Source organism: Galeopterus variegatus, unplaced genomic scaffold, assembly GCF_000696425.1.
Source record: "Galeopterus variegatus unplaced genomic scaffold, G_variegatus-3.0.2 Scaffold891, whole genome shotgun sequence".
In the NCBI taxonomy this organism is placed as follows: domain Eukaryota; kingdom Metazoa; phylum Chordata; class Mammalia; order Dermoptera; family Cynocephalidae; genus Galeopterus; species Galeopterus variegatus.
The window spans coordinates 265603-284811 of record NW_007727002.1 but is presented as its reverse complement, the minus strand read 5'-3'; the positions used below and the strand labels follow the sequence as shown (position 1 = coordinate 284811).

General features: G+C 46.3%; 2 protein-coding genes across 2 annotated transcripts in view; one reads left to right on the top strand and one right to left on the bottom strand.

Moving 5' to 3' along the window:
• The window catches only part of UBTD1 (ubiquitin domain containing 1), a 55704-nt gene extending 42476 nt beyond the window's left edge, over window positions 1–13228 (bottom strand). Inside the window, exon 1 of the mRNA XM_008573226.1 lies at window positions 12829–13228. Within this exon, the coding sequence (XP_008571448.1) occupies window positions 12829–12898 (70 nt within the window). The 5' untranslated portion in view covers window positions 12899–13228. The remainder of the gene's footprint in view (window positions 1–12828) is intronic.
• A 279-nt stretch (window positions 13229–13507) lies between these two features.
• MMS19 (MMS19 nucleotide excision repair homolog (S. cerevisiae)) overlaps window positions 13508–19209 on the top strand; it is a 40458-nt gene continuing 34756 nt past the window's right edge. Inside the window, exon 1 of the mRNA XM_008573225.1 lies at window positions 13508–13873. Within this exon, the coding sequence (XP_008571447.1) occupies window positions 13756–13873 (118 nt within the window). The 5' untranslated portion in view covers window positions 13508–13755. The remainder of the gene's footprint in view (window positions 13874–19209) is intronic.

Below are 19209 nucleotides of genomic sequence, written 5' to 3'. Positions count from 1 at the left end.
TGAAGCTGGGTTCAAGGCTCTCTCTATAATAACACTGCTGGCTCACAACCTGCTTCCAATTTGCCTTCCTGAATGAATGAGTGGAATTACAGGAATGAACACTAACCCAGGGAACACTGAGGAAGGTAGGTCTTGCATATAAATTTCATCAGAGGAAGGTTGGGGGCAGCTGGTTTAAATACAGTGCCAAGCATGGTGATAACAGTAAAAAAAACCCTAACATTTATTGAGTATTTAATATGTCCCAGACATCATTCTAAAAACTTTACAAGAAATAATTCATTTAATCCTCACAATAACCCTTTGGAGTAGGTACTATTATCTCCATTTTAAAGATGAGGAAACTGAGGCCCCAAAATTCATAACAATTTGCCCAAGGTTACATAGCCAATGAGCTGGAAGAGCTGGGATAATAAAATACAGATAGATACTAAATGAATAAAATACTTGTCATAAAATAATTGTCATAATTACCTGATGGAGTTTGGATGCTTTGTCCCCTCCAAAACTCATGTGGAAATTTGATCCCCAGTGTGGCAGTGTTGGAAACCGATTTGAGTCATGGGGGTGGATCCTTCATGAATGGATTAGTGCTCTCCCTAGGTGGGGGGAGTAATGAGTAAGTTCTCGCTCTATTAGTTTCTGTGAGAGCTGGTTGTTTAAAAAGACTCTGGCACCTCCTCTCTTGCTCTCTTGCTTCCTCTCGCCATGTGATCTGCTTGTACCCACTGGCTGCCTGACACTTTCCGCCATGAGTAGAAGCAGCCTGAGGCTGTCTGTCCCAGAATCATAAGCCAAATAAACCTCTGTTCTTTATAAATTACCCCGTTTCAGGTAGTTCTGTTAGAGCAACAAAAATGGACTAATACATTACCTGTCATCAAAGAAAACTATCTTATAACTGTCCTCTTTGAAAGACCTCAGATTTTGCAAATCAGAGGAAATTCATGGCTGGCCCTTGCTATACACGCTGACTGCAGGGGACGAGTCGGAGGTCAACCAAAATGAGATTTCACAGGTAGGATAGGGAATCTACACTCTGCTCCTCCCAATACGTGGGCTGTACAAGGGTCAAAAGAACACAAATCATCAAAGGAATGATGAGATTTGCCTTGGTTACTATCATTAACCCACTGCCAGCATTTGCTAAGCATCTGCTGTGCATGGGCTGTGCTGATCACTTCACACACATTATCATATTTAATCCTTGACTATTCTAAATGGTGTATCTGTCCCCATTTTACAGATGCGGAAACTGAGGCTCTGATCTGAGGCTTTCTCACCACAGTAAGGAAGCAGTAGAGCCACTGCCTGCCTATGGCTTCTGCCACTTATTGGTCAATAATGGTCAATAATCTTGGGCAGCTTAACATCCTCCCCAAGTCTCAGTATCCTCATCTGTAAAACAGGAAAAAAGATTCCTCCCCTGACTACCTAACAGGATGGTTGTGGGGATCAAATGATATATAATATAGTACTTGAGAAAGCACTTTTAAAAAAAAAATTTTTTTGTTAAGTTATTTATTTTTTTTTAACATTCTATGATGTTACCTAACAGGATGGTTGTGGGGATCAAATGATATATAATATAGTACTTGAGAAAGCACTTTAAAAAAAAAAAATTTTTTGTTAAGTTATTTATTTTTTTTTAACATTCTATGATGTTGTGGAGCAGTTGGGAGTAGGGGGAGAGGGGAAAGGGATAAGGAAATAGAGTGGGAGAAGGAGGAAGGAGGAGGGGTGGGGTATGAAGCTTGTGGCACCCCCCTCATTCCTGCAGGGGAGACTAGGGGGCTTCCAGCAGTGGCTTGGTCATTGCTGGGCTAGGGACATATGTCAAGGGGGTGTGGCTGAAGCACTCACCCCTCACTGCCCCAGCTCAGGAGCCCACGGCACTTCTTGCAGCAGCTAGGTAGTCATCGCTGGACTGGTTGCGGGTGTTGGGGGGCATGGCTGAGGCCCCCAGCCTTCCCTCCTCCCTGGCTTGGTAGCCCAGGGGACTTCTGGTCCTTCTAGGTTTTATAGATGTTCTTTGGTGATCTTTACTAGTTAATATTAAACTTTGTCTCTAGTCTGTGGGTATTTTGTTTTTTCTTTCAGTTTTGTGTTGGATTATTTGCTGTTCCCACCACTTAAACTCTGCACTGGAACTAATTTGTCGTCCTTTGCTTACTTCTAAAATGGGGGAACTTCCTGTGGGGACCAGTACTTGAGCCCTGTGGTTGAGCTAAATTGCTGCTTTGCTGCTGATTCCCTAGGAAAGGCTTTTTGTGCAACTTAGGTTTTAATGGTTGACTTTGTAGATACTACTGGGTCTTGTAAGGTCTGGTACACCTTGGGCTGTGTAGAAACGCTGGTCTAGGCCTGAGTCTTTTCAGCAAACTTCACACCCTGCAGTTCTGTATTCCTGACCAGTCTCCACTGAGTGACGCTGCACTGATTGGGTGGCAGATCAGCTGTCCGTGCTGTGCCTCAGTGTTCTCCCGGTGGGCCCGACTCCCTCACTGCCCGTGCTCCAAACACTTCCCATGGGATGGGCCATGTGCCGGTCCCTTGTGATGACTCACCAGCCTCTGAGTGGCTCCTTTTTTTCAGTTGTTGTGGCTCCTCGCTCCTGTATGGGTCCATGGGAACCCTGTTAGTGGTCTTGCTGTCCTGGGGGCCACCAAGGCTCGCTTCTCCCCTGCAGCCTCCAAGCAACTTCATCCAAAGGGCACAGCAGTGGCTTTTGCCAGGATCTGCTCTGTGCGCTTAGCCACTCCAGCCTTGAAGCAGCCGGGTCTCGAAACAGTGGGAAGAGTTCTTTCTTTCTCTCATCGTGGCTTCTCCCGCCTTCATGTACTCCCCTACGCATTCTTTACACCAGTCAAATGTATAACAAACATATGTGTGTGTATACATACACATGTGCACACTACCCCTGAACATTCTCAGCACACCACTGCACATATCCCAGAGAAAGCACTTTGAAAACTACAAAATGCTGAGCAAAGCAAGGGATCGCTTGTCTTACTAAGTACAAAGAGTGACACCTGATTCTGCAAGCCCTTTGACCAGTAAGGAATCTTAACCCTTGACTTGGTGTTGTCAGCACCATGCTCTCCCAAGTGAGCTAACCGGCCATCCCTACATAGGGATCCAAACCCATGGCCTTGGTGTTATCAGCACCACACTCTCCCAAGTAAGCCATGGGCCGGCCCCTGCAAGCCCTTTGCTAATGTGACTCTCCCTTGCCTCTTTTCCCTTGGGAATTTGGTAATAATTCAAAGTCTGCAAGAGTGAGGACACTCTTTTTTTCAAGTTTCTGGCACATGGGAGTTGAGGAGTGGAGATTCACTGTGGGAGGAGTAGGAAACATTGATATCTGCATTCAACTTGTGTTTTTCTTTAGGAACACAGTCTTAGCTGAGATTCTATTGCCTCCAGCACACACAGCCCTCAAACAACATTCCACTCATATTTACTGAGCACCTACTATATGCAAAGCATTTTGATACAAGATGATGGATTCATGTGGCTCCTGGGTGTGGAGGTTGTGCTCTGGGGGCCAGAAAGTTAGAGAAGAAGGGGACAGCAAGGGGAAAGGAGGAGAGTGGCCTCAGTCCTTGGAGTTTTGCAGACTTCACAGCAGACCTCCCAGCTTTTCGTGGGGGTGTGGAATGAGCTGTGAGCACTGGAATCCGAGTCAAAGTCCTTGGGCCGAGTTCTAGCTCTGCCTCCTCTCAGCACCATGACCACTAACAATCAATTTACTTTCCTGATCATCAGCTTTCCCATAAGTAAAATAGGTAGAAATGTTCCCACAGATAAAATGGGATGATATCAAGTGAGATGATATCTGTGAATGGGCCTAGCAAGGTACCTGAAGGTGCTCAATAATAAACTCTTACTTAAAAACAAAAACAAAAAAAAGTGTTCTCTTCTTCCCATTCTAACAAGGATAATCTGTACAGTGACCAAAAAGTTGGGCTCTGGGTTCCAGTCTGGTTCTGCAGTCTCTGGTTCTGCAGGTTACAAGCTGTGTGGCCTTAGGCAGCAGACGTTACCTTTCTAAGGTTCCATTTCTTCATTTGTAAAAGGGTGTTATAGTATCTACCCATACGGTGGAATGTGAGGATTGACCCAGACACTACATGTGATGCTCCTGGCACTTGGTAAACACCCAGCAAAGGTGAGCTGCTGCACTGCATCTCTTTGAGCCCTTAAAAACAAAACAACTCCAACGCATGGGCTCACCTCTAAGATCCAGACTGCTTGGTGACTGGCCGGTTGCCTAGGCATTGGCTCTGAGAAGAGAGTGCACCATTCACCCTATGTATCTGGCACCAGCCTCCCAGAGGAAACAGGCACAAACAAGGAGCTATCCTCATCCCCCCAGTCCCCCCCATACTTTGCAGAGGTGCTCCAGCCCTTTTCTTGACAGGTTCCCCTTTCCGAGGGTAATAAGGGACAGGAGTTGAGGGGCTGAGGATGGGCAGAGGTGTGGGTGCACCCTTAGCTCAGTCTCTCTGCCTTGTGGGCTCAGAAGGCAGGAAGAGATCTTGTCGCCAAACGCTAAGAGAGAAACACATGGCCTCAAGCAGCAGACAAGTTCCCCTAGTTGCCACGTCACTGTAACACTCCGTACATTCTCTCCTCTGAACTGTAGTCCTACACCTTTCACATGCAAAAGCTGAAAAGAGGTGGCACTGTGAACCAGAGTAAGATAGCATTAAGGTTCTTTGGGAGGCAAATGCATTATAACAACACAGAAATGCTTTGCTCAACTGGAAGCCACAAGCCGCCTACCCATCCATCCCAACCACTGACCACATAGTCAGAAACCCAGAAGCAAGCCAAATTCTGACTGACCAGAAAGGACATCACAGAGTCTACCCACCCAGGCTCACGTTCTTCACTCTCTCAAGGACCCCTCAGGCTTCCACTCTGAGCCTATTTACTCTTTCTCTAGGCACAATTTTAACAAGCTCAGTTGGCTTTTGCCCCAGGAAATTGCAGGGGCTGCTATTTGAGCTCAGTAGAAGTGACCGCTACATGAGAAACCACCACTTCACACCCATTAGGACGGCTATTATAAAAACAAAACAAAACAAACAAACAAACAAACAAAATGGAAAGTATTGGAGAGGATGTGGAGAAATTGGAACCCTGGTGTAATGTTGGTGGGAGTGTAAAACAGCGCAGCACAGAAAATGGTATGGTGGTTACCCCCAAAATTAAGAACAGAATTACCATTTGATCCAGCGATTCCACTTCTGGGTATACAAACAAAAGAACTGAAAGCAGGGACTCAAACAGTTATTTGTACACCCATGTTCATAGCAGCATTATTAATAACAGCCAAAAGGTGGAAGCAACTCAAGTGTCTGTCAACGGATGAACTCATAAGCAAAATGTGGTACAGTAATCCCCTTTAACTGCGGGGGATACATTCCAGGACCCCTAGTAGATGCCCGAAGTGATGGATAGTACTGAGCCCTACATTATACTATGTTTTTTCCTATACATACATACTTACAATAAAGTTTAATTTATAAATTAGGCACAGTAAGAGATTAACAACAATAACTAATTTTGAAAAACCCAATTATAACAATATACTGTAATAAAAGTTATGTGAATGTGTTCTTGGTCTCTCTTTCTCTCAAAAAACTGTAATATTTTGGGACCATGGTTGACTGTGGGTAACTGAAAACGTGCAAAGCAAAATCGCAGATAAGAAGGAACTACTGTATATATACGTACAGTGGAATATTATTCAGCCGTAAAAAGGAAAGGCATTTGGACACATGCTATGATATGGATGAGCCTTGAAGACATTATGCTAAGTAAAATAAGCCAGTCACAAAAGGACAAATAATGCATGATTCCACTCATTTGAGGTACCCAGAACAGTCAAATTCATAGAGACGGAAAGTAGAATATCAGTTGCCAGAGGCTAGCGGGAGGGGAGAATAGGGAGTTAGTGTTTAATAGGTACAGAGTTTCATTTGGGGAAAATGAAATAGTTCTGGAGACGGATGGTAGTGATGGCTGCACAACAATGTGAACATACTTATGCTACAGAACCATAGGCTAAAAATGGTTAATATCGTACATTTTGTTATGTATATTTAACCACAGTTTTTAAAAATGGGAGAGAAAAAAAAAAGGGAAGTGACCACTGACTACCAGGGAGAAGACAGAGCAATGACTACAGATGGGAACATGAACCTGTAAGCACAGCAACCGGGAACCATGTAGTTGGGGGCCCATCGTCCTAGAGTCTCACAAGCCCAGAGGCCGTGCACTATTAAAAGCAGGGTAACTGACCAGGCAGGACTGGCTCTTCCCATTCAGAGACCAGGACAGGATTTAAAAGCCTCCCCCACTCCACAACCAATGTTGCTGCCAGGGACCTTGAGGCAGGGCACTCTTGGAATGGGCTCTCCCCTAGCAACTTCCTTCTGCTCATCACCAGTTCACTCCCCCACTCTCACTCTCCTCTTTCAGAGGTAAAGCTTTTGAAAGAAAGAACCTGTTATGGTCCCCACTTCCACCAAGCAGGTGCTCTGTACATACAGGTATAAACTCCATGACCCTGAGTCACAAAGAGGAGGTTATTTGTGCTCTATATATTTTGCTCAGAAGCATATCATTTGTTTCAGAAAAATTCCCATCCAAAGATAGTTTTTAAACACTTTCATAGTTTTGCTCCTTAAAAAGTGTAAGCTTCAATGATCTGGTGGGGAAAACCACTGGCTATAGCTTTTGTGTGTAAAAATCCTGTAGCTTTTTATAATAGAAACTCTCCAAATTCATAAAGTCTCTTTTCATCCAGGGTCTCACTTGATTCTTACATTCTTACAACCTCTCTGAGAGGTGAGCAGGGTGGTAGTCACCCCATTGCACAAATGGGGAAAACGAGGCCCAAAGCGATAAAGAGGCTTGTCCAAAGTCACACGAACAACTAGGAATTGGCAGAGAATAAAGGATTCATTTCCCACCAATGCCAGATGAAACTCTGGGCTAGGACCTCATATTCAAGCACACAATGCAGCCATGAAAGTAATTTAAAAACCACCATTAGCTTATTTTACCCCCATAACATCTCTCTGCAGTAAACTGAAAATATTATCAACCTTTTTTAACAGAGGATCAACTGAGCACAAAACAAATGACCTACCCAATACCACCACTCAAGAACATGGCAAAGAGACTAGACTCCCTCCCTTTTGATACACTTGACCTTGACCACTTCCCTACAATGCCTTGACCGCAGCACTCTCAAAACTTAAAGGAGCCCACACAGCTTTTATATAGGTTGCACCATATTTCTGTGAACTAGGCAGGGAACAGATATACCTTTGTTCTCTTTTTAAGAGCTGGATAAGAAAAAAGAGGTTAAAGAAATCTTTAGGTTCCTTTTCAGCTCTAAAATTCTATGATTCTAAAAATTCTCCAACAAGTTGATGTGTAGAGAGTCCTGGAATACATATCACGGTATTTCCTGCCTCACAGTCGATTAGGCCATTCCATCCCTGCTCTTCAAGTTAAGGACTACAAACACTGTATGTGCCTGGGAGAGGGGTCCACTTTTACAGAGATGCACACATAAAATGACAAGAGAGTGCTACTGCCTGGTTAGGACACTAATAGAGGGCTTTGCTCTGCTCTCCTGCTTCAGCTTCCTAGCAAGAGGCTCCCAAACCAGAGGGAATCATATCCTAGGTATCTGAGACCTTACCCAAGCCTGAAGTGAGAGAGAAGCCAGACCCAGGGACAGAACAGCACTCTGAGGTTGCAGTTTAAGGACCTTCATTTGGACAGCTGCCCTAATACCCACCTAAGACAGGAGATCAGTCAGGTGTGCTCCTTCCCACTCTTCCATGGACCTCATCAACTCTGCTTATACATACTAATCTCTTCCAGCAAATATTTATGAGGCACCTGCTATATGTCAGGTACTGCTCTTAGTACCAGGGAGTGAGCAAATAAAAATCTCCAACCACACAGAGTAAGGGGAGACAGCCAAGGTCAAATGATGAATCGTACTATGGAGAAAATTAAAAGGGAAAAGAGGGCCGGCCCGGTGGCGCACTGCTACAGTGCGCCGCTTGGGAACGCGGTGGCGCTCCTGCCCAGGGTTCGGATCCCACATACAGACCGGTTCCCGCTCACTGGCTGAGCGAGGTGCGGGTGCAACACCGAGGGTTGCGATCCCGTTGCCGGTCCCGGTCTGGTATGGGCACGACACTGAGGGTTGCGATCCGTTGCCGGACACGAAAAAAGACAAAAAAGGGAAAAGAGATAAATAATGCCGAGAGCTGGTGATAGAGGGAAGGGGATCAATTTTAGATAGAATGACCTGGGAGGGCTTGACTCCTTAAACAGGAGACTGGGAGGAGGAGAGGGAGGGACCCATTCAGATATGGGGGGGGGTGGTTAACAAGGGGATGGAGAACAAGAGATGGCTTAAGAAAGGTAAGTGGGTAAAAATCATACTGTGTCTTGTAGGCCAATGCAAGGACTTGGAATGAGATGGGGAGTCACAGGAACGTTGAGCAAAGGAGTAACAAAATTTGACTTACAATTTAGAGCATCACTGGCTGTTGTGATGAAAACTGTTGGGAGACAAGGGAGGAAGCAGAAAGGTCAGTTAACAGGCCGACGCTAGCTTAGAGCAGGTTGAAAGTGGTGGAGACAGAGTCAGGTTCAAGATACATTTAAGGCAAAGTCAACAGGATTTATTGATTAAATGGATGTGGGATGTGAGAGAAAGGGAGGAGTCAGGGATGACTCTAGAGTTTTGGGGGCCTGGGCAACTAGAAGGATGAAATCGCCATTAACTGAGATGGGAAAGACTTCGGGAGGAGCAGGGGTGGGGGTTCATTCTGTTTTGGACACATTAAACTGCAAAGCCTTTTAGACATCAGATGCACCGAGGAGGCAGCAGAATATATAAGCCACAGTTGGAGAGATGGCTGAAATTATAAATGTGGGAGTCACCAGCATATATAATAATACATAACTGCATAAATAATCATACAGGATTAACATGTATGATCATATGTAATTTGTATGACTGTGTTTTGTCTACCCCCCGCGAGACTGTAAGTTCAATATGGCCAAGGACCATGTCTGTTCACAGCCAGCAAGGTGCTTGGCACTCAGTAAATATTTACTGAGCAAATGGAGAAGTTGCCCAATTATTCCCTCAAGAATAGCCACACAGCCCACACAACGAGAAGCAGACTCTCTTGCAACCACAGTGCCAAGCCCAACCAGCCCCAAACAGGGCCCTGGGTCAGTCCACCCCGAGCTTGAGATTCCAGAACGTAAGTGGATATGCCTGGCACATCACAGAGTCAGATATTTGGGTTTCAGCCCTGCCACATTCTCAAAGGGTGGAGCTGGGCAAGAGACTTGCCTGTTCTACCACCTCTATTCCTCCCTGGAGTGGCTGGGGGAAGGACTGCTTCACCTAGTTCATGAGCAGAGATATTAACCTACCTGGAGTATATGTATGGGGTAGCAGAATCCCCCCCCAGGGGGTAAATCCCCCAAGTATTCTCTGAAGCATGCAGGGACACCCAGCACCTGAAGGAGAGGAACACAGACCTACTGGGGATGCATTAAGAGTAACTATTAAAAAATCGTTTTAAAAGAATGACAATCACAAAACTTGATGAGATGAGAAGACTACCTAATCCTTCTACCTAATGCAAGAATCCCTGACCGTGGGTATTGGGTCTCTGCTTAACCTGTCGAGTGACTAAGAAGACAGAACTGAGGACAAAGGATAGCATTACAAGGCATAAGATTTCACCTCAATAACTTTCCACTTTTGAACAATTGCCTTTGTGAAGATGATAAAATGGCTCTAATGACCTTGTATAATAACCCCCTCCCTTTATTGAGATATTGAAAATGTGACTCAGAGAGCTTTGATGACTTACCTAGGGTCACAGAGCTATAGGCCTGGACTAGAACTCAAGTTCCAGCTCTCTGCTAAGGGTTTCTTCCCATTATACCAGTGACAACGGAAAGATAAGAATCACAACGAGAGCTGTAGGAGTTTTATGCATTAGTCTTACAACATAAAACTATGTCCTTATCAAAGGATAAGCTGCAGATGTTATACGAATGCTAGGTGGCTCACTGAAGTTAAGAATTTCTTCCTTTGTACCAAATGTGTTATCCTACAGAGTTCCCCATGGCTTTGGACTTCATCAATAAAGCTACTCATAGTACAATCCACAGAATTAAAATAATGATACACTAGCAGGTAAAAACAAAAAAATGCAGATAAATGTTTACATGAAAAATTCAGATAGTAGGATGAAATCAGGTTAGCTTTCTAAAATCAAATATTGGGAGCTTCCTATGTACAAGTCACTGTGCTAAGTGCTGAGTATGTGTGTACATGGCTACACAAGAGAGAAACACACACACACAAGGATAAGATAAAACACAGGTTTCCAAGGCTTGCTGATCCTAGACTGTAAACAGCAAAGACATGACTAATAATATGCAGCAGGTAATTGTTAAGGAAGTGGCATAAATAACGTGTCTGCAGGAGTTCTAAGAAGGAGGAATCACTTCTACAGGGGCGAGGGGATTTGTCAGGCAAGGGGCTTCCAGAAAGATATGGGGATTGAGTGGACCTTGAAGGGAAAAAAGACTCTCGGTAAGAAGGAGAAATGGCATAAGCAAACACCAGTGGCCTTCATATTGAGGAAGAGAAAGAAGTCAGGTCTTAAAAGGAAGGACTGAGTTGGACTTGAACAGCCTTGAAAGTCATAGTTCTTGTAGGAGTGGCAAGGTGCAGGAAGATTTCTGAACACAGAACTACAGGGTTTGGAACAGGTTAATTTATCAAACGTCTTCCAGGGGGACTACCACATGCAGGTATTAGATGAATGACTGAAGATGAACTTGCCTTTGGTAGGAAACTCACTTCCGCCTGGGAGAAGAGTTGGACTTGGGGTGACAAGGGTGGGAGGTAGAGTGGGAAGGGGCAGGTATGGAAGACCTGCTGAAGGAAGAACCAGCAGGCCCCACTGACTGACTGGCTGGGAAGCAGAGGACAAGGAAGCAGAGAAAGTCATCGGAGAAAGTTCTTCAAAGTATAAAGTTAGGCAGCTGGAAGAAGATAAGAGTAAAGAAGGGAAGCTAGGTGACAGAGAGATGCAGAGCTGGGTTTTGGAGGTAGTGAATCTGAGGATATCTACATCTTAGTGTCCAGTGGGTGTTTAGACATGAGGGTATGGGGTTCCAGAAAGAGGTAATAGTTGAAGATTAAGTGTAGGAGTGTTCCTAATGGACAGAGTTGTGGGACTGAGTAAGATTTCTCTGGGAGGGAGTGTAATGAGAGGAAAAAACAGAATGTCAAACTGAACCATGGTGTCCCCACACCTAGAAGGTGGTGGTGGGTGGGACTTATCAGAGGAAAGGAGGAGAGTTTCAAGTAGAAGAGGGTTGTCAACAGTGAAAACTGTGACAAAATCAATTGAGGGCTGAGCACATAAATAATAAATACTTGTCGAATGAATGAAGAGAAGAAAGCCCTTGAGTTTGAGAATCAACTTTGCTCAGTCAGAACAATGGCCAAGATTGCCTTCAGACAGAGATTTTCAATGTTAAATTTTGCCCCATCCTTCCTATAAAAATGAGTTTCTTTCTCCACAAGTCATCCTGTCCTCCAAACAGACATCCTCCCCTGCTTCCCCCATGTTTCCCCCATCCTCCTTCCCAGTTTCCACAAACCAAGCAACACACCTTCAGTGTCAAAGAAGACAGGAAACTCCAACTTGAGTTTCCAACTTTATTAACAACTCTGCCTCTGGCTCCTCTTACATAAAGGGATATGTAGCAATGGGGTGAAAGAGGAGACTGGGTTCTAGCCCCGGCTGTACTACCTGTGTGACTTTGGACAAGTTGCTCAACCTCTCTGGATCTTGGCTTTTACACAGAGAGGAAGACACAGGACTATCTAGAATCCAAAGAAGTTTCAAAGTTCCCTTTGAGCCCTAAAGTCTACTATTCTGTCATTCTCAGAAGGTCCTTGCAACACCCTCAGAGAAGGAAGTGAGTACAAGACTCAGGGAAATGACCGCCAGACCTCCTCCCGGGGCGAAGCGCCAGGATAGGAGGGATGTACCAAGAAAGTGAGAAAGCGCTACCCGGGCCTTGCAGATCACCAGAGAGCAGATCCCATTCCCAAGGCTGGGAAGGATACCAACAGACCCATGGGCGACTCTCACCCCGCACGCCACCTTTCCTAAACTCCCAGACGGCCAGGAAGCTCTAAAAAGCCCTGCGGGAGAAATAAAGATTTCTTTCCCAGAGTCCTGCGCTGCTTTTGCAAGTCGGATTCCGGCAGACACGATCTGCAGTCCGATAATGACCAGACAGCCTTTGGAAGGAGCAACTGTTCTCGCCTCGCTCTCTCCGAGTTCTGGGGACGCCTGGATGCCCGCGCCGTGCCCCGACCGGCCGGTGTCGACCCCGGCCCGGGATGCCAGGCCAACGGCGCCCTCGCCCCGGCCCCCCCCCTCCGCTGCGGTCTGCAAACATTTCCTGCCCCCACCCCCTCCCCCATCCCCACCAGGAGCTTCCCAGTTGGAGTGAGTTGGTCTCGCAACCGGGTCAGCGCTCGCAGCTGCCCCAACTCGGTTCCCCGGCCACCCAGAGCCGGGGAGGGGGCCCCCGTCTGGTTCCGGTGCAGCCATCAGGGAAACCCAGGAGCCAGGAGCCGTGGGAGGTCGCTCGGGAAGCCCAGGGCTCAGGCAAGGAGGGGGACAACCGGCGGGGTACCCGTGGCCCTGCTCCCTTCCCCGTCCTTACCTGCTCGTTTGCGGGGGTGTCCCGGGGCGGCCGGCCTCTCCCGGCGCTGTCTCCCCACGCAGTTGCCCATGCTGGCTACTCAGCTGGTCCCCATGCACCGGAGGCGGCGGGGTGGTCGGTTCTCGGCGCTCCTTCCCCGGACGGCGGCGTCCCAACTCAACGGCTCCTGCCGCCCGGCATCCGCGCTCCTCGAACTGCCCTCCGGACACACTCTGCCCCGGCGCCGGCTTCGCCACAAACTTTGCGGGCCTGGGGGAGAGAGAGGTAGCCGACTCCCCAGCACAAACCCAGGTGGCCGGGCCAGGGGGGCCCGCGACGGTGCCCGGCCGGAGACCAGCTCCGCTGGAGGGGCGGAGAGAGGGGGCGGGCACCGCGGCAGCTACTCCGGGATCGCTCGAGGCTCCCAGCTGGGGCCGGCCCCCCTGAGCCTGTCACTCACCTGCCTAGCCCCGCCCCAGCCCAGCCCCGCTCCCTTCCGCCGGCTCGCGGTGTCCGCGCCGCCGCCACCACCCGCCCCAGGTGCGCATGTGACCCACAGCACCGCCCACTTGGGCCGGGCCTGACTTTCTCATTGGCTTCCCCCAGGGTGCGTACCGCCCCTCGGCCCCACCCAGCCAGGTGCCCGCCCCGCTGCCCGTCTCCCAGGGAGCAGGGCCGGGAATTATTAGCCCTCAATGGCCCTCGGCCGAGTGCCCAGCCACCGCCTTCCCTCCTGGAGCCACCGCCCCGATTCCACGCCCCGCCCTCCGGGGAGGGGTCGGCCCGTCCCTCCCTGGAACTGCCAGGCTTGGAGCCGGCAGGCACGTGATCCAGAGAGCGTCCCGCCCCCTCGACTTTCGCCAGGCCATTGGCTCGAGAGGCGCGTGCGCGGACAGGCCCGTCTCATGCTACCGCCTACTTCCCCTCCCACGGTGTCTAGGTCGCGTCATGGCCGCCGCCGCGGCTGCAGCTCTGGAGGCGGCGGCGCCCACGGGAGCCCTGTGGGGCCTCGTGCACGACTTCGTCATGGGTCAGCAGGAGAGTCCCGCTGACCAGGTAGCTGCAGGTACGGAAGACTGCGCCGCGCGGCTTCTGCATAAGGGCAGACAGGAGAGAGCGGCCTCAGCACCCGCGCCGGGCGGGAAGGGAGTGAGGGGCAGGGATGATTGAGAGATTGGTGTCTGGGCTGGTTGATGAGTACCACGAGTTTAAGAGTCATAACAAGTTGGAGAGTCGCTCGCATCTTCCTTAAAGCCATTTTACGCTCCTCATCTCCCCGTAACCAATGATAGGGAATCATTACATTTCACAGGTGAGGAAACTGAAGCACAGGTAGGGCAGGAGACTTGGACGGGGCTACAGAGCAGGCGGGGGTAGGGGGATTGGGACTCGGACTCAAGTGCTCAGGTGGGAACCAAGTTTTTAAGCCACGAGACCACTTTGTTTGTTGGAGGTTGACGTGGGGAGATGCACCTTCCGCGGCACGAGCTCCCGTCGCGTGGCATTCTGGGAGTGGCCAGGCCTCCCCCTCTGACTGGCTGTGCTGTATTTGAGAGGAGACGAGGAGCCAGCCTAGGGGGAGTTGGAGATGTTCTGCCTTAAAGACTTTTTCTCCTTTCTTTGGTCAAGTTCGTGATTAATTTGCTCCTTGACTTTTTTTTTATTATTTTATCAATATACAATGTAGTTGATTTTCGTTTCCCTTTACTGATTCCTCCCTCCCCCCTCCCTTTCCCCCCCACCCATCAACTTCATGTCCGTTCACTTAACAAGTTCAAGGAATTGTGATTGTTGAGTCTTCTTCCCCGCCCCCCGTTTGTTTGTGTGTTTATTTTTAGCTCCCACAAATAAGTGAGAACATGTGGTATTTCTCTTTCTGTGCCTGCCTTGTTTCACTTAGTATAATTTTTTCTAAGTCCATCCATGCTGCTGCGAATGGTAGAACATGTGGTATTTCTCTTTCTGTGCCTGCCTTGTTTCACTTAGTATAATTTTTTCTAAGTCCATCCATGCTGCTGCGAATGGTAGAACATGTGGTATTTCTCTTTCTGTGCCTGCCTTGTTTCACTTAGTATAATTTTTTCTAAGTCCATCCATGCTGCTGCGAATGGTAGAACATGTGGTATTTCTCTTTCTGTGCCTGCCTTGTTTCACTTAGTATAATTTTTTCTAAGTCCATCCATGCTGCTGCGAATGGTAGAACATGTGGTATTTCTCTTTCTGTGCCTGCCTTGTTTCACTTAGTATAATTTTTTCTAAGTCCATCCATGCTGCTGCGAATGGTAGTATTTCATTCTTTTTTATAGCAGAGTAGAATTCCATTGCTCCTTGACTTTTTTATGTGGTATTTGTTTTTATCTTCTTCCCACATCTCCGGCTTCCTGCTTTTGACGGTTCAGGGATCTCTTAGTTCTGATAGCTTATCTCAGATTTGAATAAAACAAATTCCATGCTTCTTGGAATTCCGAAACTTCGCTGTTTTAGAAAAGAGAAAAATCTACTAAAAACTTACTGAATGTTAGAAGGCCTTCAGACCTCTGCTTTAAGTAGTAGAATACAAAATGATCTCGTAGGTACAGATGAGTATTTTTGGAAATTTTACATCCTTGGGGAAAAATAAAGGGCACATTTCTCTTGCATATTGAACATACTGATTTTTAAAATACGTGAGAAATGAATAGTGAATCTGCTAGAAATATAATACTTTGGTCTTTAGCAATATTCCACTTTTAGTCATTGCACTATTACTGGACACATATTCTCCAAATATGATACAAAGCAATAGGAATATAAATACAAATTAGATTAGATCTATGCCCACTAGGAACTTACAGCATGGTTGTCTTTCCCACCACACTATAAGAGGTACGAAGGGTGGTTTGGAAGCATCAAGGAGCAAATGCCTGGTGGTGCCACTAAACTTAACATCTTACGACTTAAGAAGTATAGTGTTATCACTGCTTACAATTAACAAATGCAGTATGTTATCAGTGTCATTTTTCCCAGTGTTTTATTGTGAAAATTTTCAAACATACAGCAAAGTTGAAAGAATTTTATAAAGAACACACATACACCCACCACCTAGATCCTACCATTAACATTTTAATATAACTTGCTTTATCACGTATATGTTCATCCGTTTAAATTGCAGATGTCAGGGGCCAGCCCGGTGGTGCACTCGGTAGTGTGGTGCTTGGGAGCGCGCTCCTGCCGAGGGTTCGGATCCCATATAGAGACCGGTCCGCTCACTGGTTGAGTGCGGTGCGGGCGCGACACTGAGGGTTGCGATCCCGTTACCGGTCACAAAAAAAGACAAAAAGGAAAATAAATAAATAAATAAATTGCAGACGTCAGTACATTTTCCCTAAATACTTTGTCATGCATATCATTGATTAGGATTTGTTTACAGTTTATTTTGGTGTAAAATTTATATTCATTGAAGCATATAAATCTTAAGTGTACATTCACAGATTTTGATAAATGCATACACCTGTGTAATCCAACACCCACCAAGATACAGAACATTACTATATCAGCGTCACTTGTAACTATTCTTTCACATTTATACATATAAAAACAATAATTTTGGATTTTTCGGATTCAGTACACACTTGGAGAAGACAGACTGAATGACGACTGCTAGGTCCTTAAATATTTTTGTAAAATTTATAATTCTGTTTATTCCTGAAAAAATGGCCTAAACTATTGTCCCCTTTAAATTTAACTCAGTTCAGCTGAGACTCTGTAACCTGTTGTAATTTAGACCTCCTAAGAAAGGAAGGTTGTGGAGTAGGAGTAGATAAGGCTGAAAAGGTTTGGTAGGGTTGGATTATGCTTCACCTTGGATTCCAGGCGGAGGGATTTGAATGACCTGTTTGTAGGTAAAAGGAGTCATTATAAATCCTTGATCAAGGGAGCCATAAAATGAAAGCACATTTGAGAAGGATTAAGTTAATATTCTCAATCTTAGATCACAGCCCTAGTTAGGGTTGTTGAAAGCTGACAGTTTTGAAGCATCCCCAGAATAAGATGTGCTTTCTAACCTTCCAGCCTAAATCAAGCTTTTTGTGCTGAAGGGACCAGCTAGAAGTTTGCTGTCCAACCACTGGCAGCAGTAGCCACTCCTACAAATTGTAAATGTAGAAGATACAGCCTGTGGTCACAAACATGGTTACCAAGAACTCTCTTTTGCACCTGGGGTTCTGATGACAGTGGGTTTCAGCTGTAAAGGTGCAATTGATGGAAGAGAAATCACCTGGCAGCCTAAGGGTTAAAGGCCTCTCAGGCGTATTCAAAGGCTGCCACTACCTGGTTCCAGCCTTTATTCTCACCACTGCCCTCCTGGACCTTTGGTTCCAGGCAGCCACCTTTAGTCGATGTTTGTTGAGTGCTTACCTTCCCAATTTCCTCCACTAACTTTATCTAATCCGAATTAGATCTAGGAGTTAAGACCCAACTTGGGAGCCACCCCCGAAGTATTTCCTTTTTATACCAGCCAGACAACATCTCACACTTCAGAATCTTTATAGTACTTATTTCTCATGTACTTATTAGCAAACTTGTTTAGTAGCTATTTCTATATACATCTCTACATCTACCGTCCCTCTTCTTCTGCCAGAGTCTCCTAGAACTATCATAAGTAGGTACACAATAAAAACTACCTAAATGAATGGAATGAGAGATGTTGAAGAAAGAATCTGGAATTTGAGGTCTAACTAGGGCATGAAGGGGAGAGAGGACTCCAAAATGACCCCTAGACTTTGAGTCTGAGGATGAGGAAAAAAAGTACTTTCCCCAGAAATGGAGGTTGGGAAGGGAGCTGATTTTGAAGAGTGTGACTTTTGGACATGTTGAATTTGCAAGTAATGAGTATCATTTTTGCCGCTTAGTTATTTGGATTTTCCTTCATTTCAGTCTTTATTATGTTGTATTTTCCCACATTTGTGATTCCTTGAGTAGACCACTATTCCTGAAACCAAAAGATTGTTAAAGAACAGTGAAGTATGGATTTGAGAAATGTCTGTGGCATCATCAGCAGAAAAGGCATTTTGAGAGCTTGATTGAAACCTAGTCCTGATTGGAATTTTTCTCTCTCCTGCTCCTTTATGTCCTCCCATCCACCCACCCTGCCTCCTCCCTCTCACTCCCCTTTGGCTGCTACTCCAGATTCTCAAGAGGGCTGCAGCTCCATCAGACAGAGATCTGATTGTGTATTCTATGTCAGTGATCATATAAGTACTCCTTTGACTCCTCAATGCCCCACACAAACTGGTGCCCTGCTGAGGAAAGTGTGGGTAGTTAGGAGGTGCTAGTAGGTCCATTTTTAGAGAGCAAATCTTGAACACGTTGGAAAAACTTAGGCCTGCTTGTAAAGAGAAAGGAACTTACACTTATTTTTTCCTTAATGCTAGTGAGGCTATCCTTTGGAAAATTAACTCTTTGTTAGTATGCTTCTTTCATCCCAGGAGTCCAAGTGTATAATTAATAGTATTTCCAGGTATTCTGGTTATTTTTCATTTGGGAGAAGTTACATGTTATGAGAATTAATCACTTAAAGTTAGTGACCCATGGTTCATAAACCAGGAGTTTTATTTCTTTCTTATGTTAACCCAAACTCTGTTTATATCACTTTGGTAACACTGACCTTGTTCACTGTGATTGTACAAGTCTTTATATAGACCTCAACAGACCATGGGCTTCTTAGTACTCCTGGTCTGTATTTCTGTCTTAAGCCCTAACACAGTACCTGATTTATAACAGATATTCAGTTAATGTTGAGTGAAAAAAACACATATGACAATTTTTTTTTTTTTAAGAAGAATGGAGTGAACACAAAAGAAGTAATTTTCTTTCAAGGAATCAAGGAATGTTTCACAAAAGAGTCAGCATTTGAGCTGAGTCTTGAAAGAAGAGTTGAAGTTCCTCGGGTAGACAAGGACTGGTAAGGGACTTTTTTTTTTAAAAGATGACTGGTAAGGGGATCTTAACCCTTGGCTTGGTGTTATCAGCACCATGCTCAGCCAGTGAGCGAACCGGCCATCTCTATATAGGATCCGAACCCATGGCCTTGGTGTTATCAGTGTCGGGCCTCCCTGAGCCAGAGGCCGACAAAACCGAGCGGGAAGAGACCCCGGTCCAGCCGGGGGTCCCTTGTGGGGCTGAGCGGGATGATGAGTGTCGCTGGCACGGCCCTTCCCCCCCAGGATCTTCCTCCCCGGGGGCCGAGAAAGAACACCGCCGAGCCAGGAGAGTGGTCAAAGCCGGAACTCCGTTTATTAGAAAGGTGTTGGAGTTTATATAGAGGAAGAAAGCGGAAACAGAGAGGAGAGGCGGGAGGAGATGGTTATCCAATCAGGGGAAGCCACAGGTTATGAAGAGGGGTGATGACAGGGCGGGCAAAAA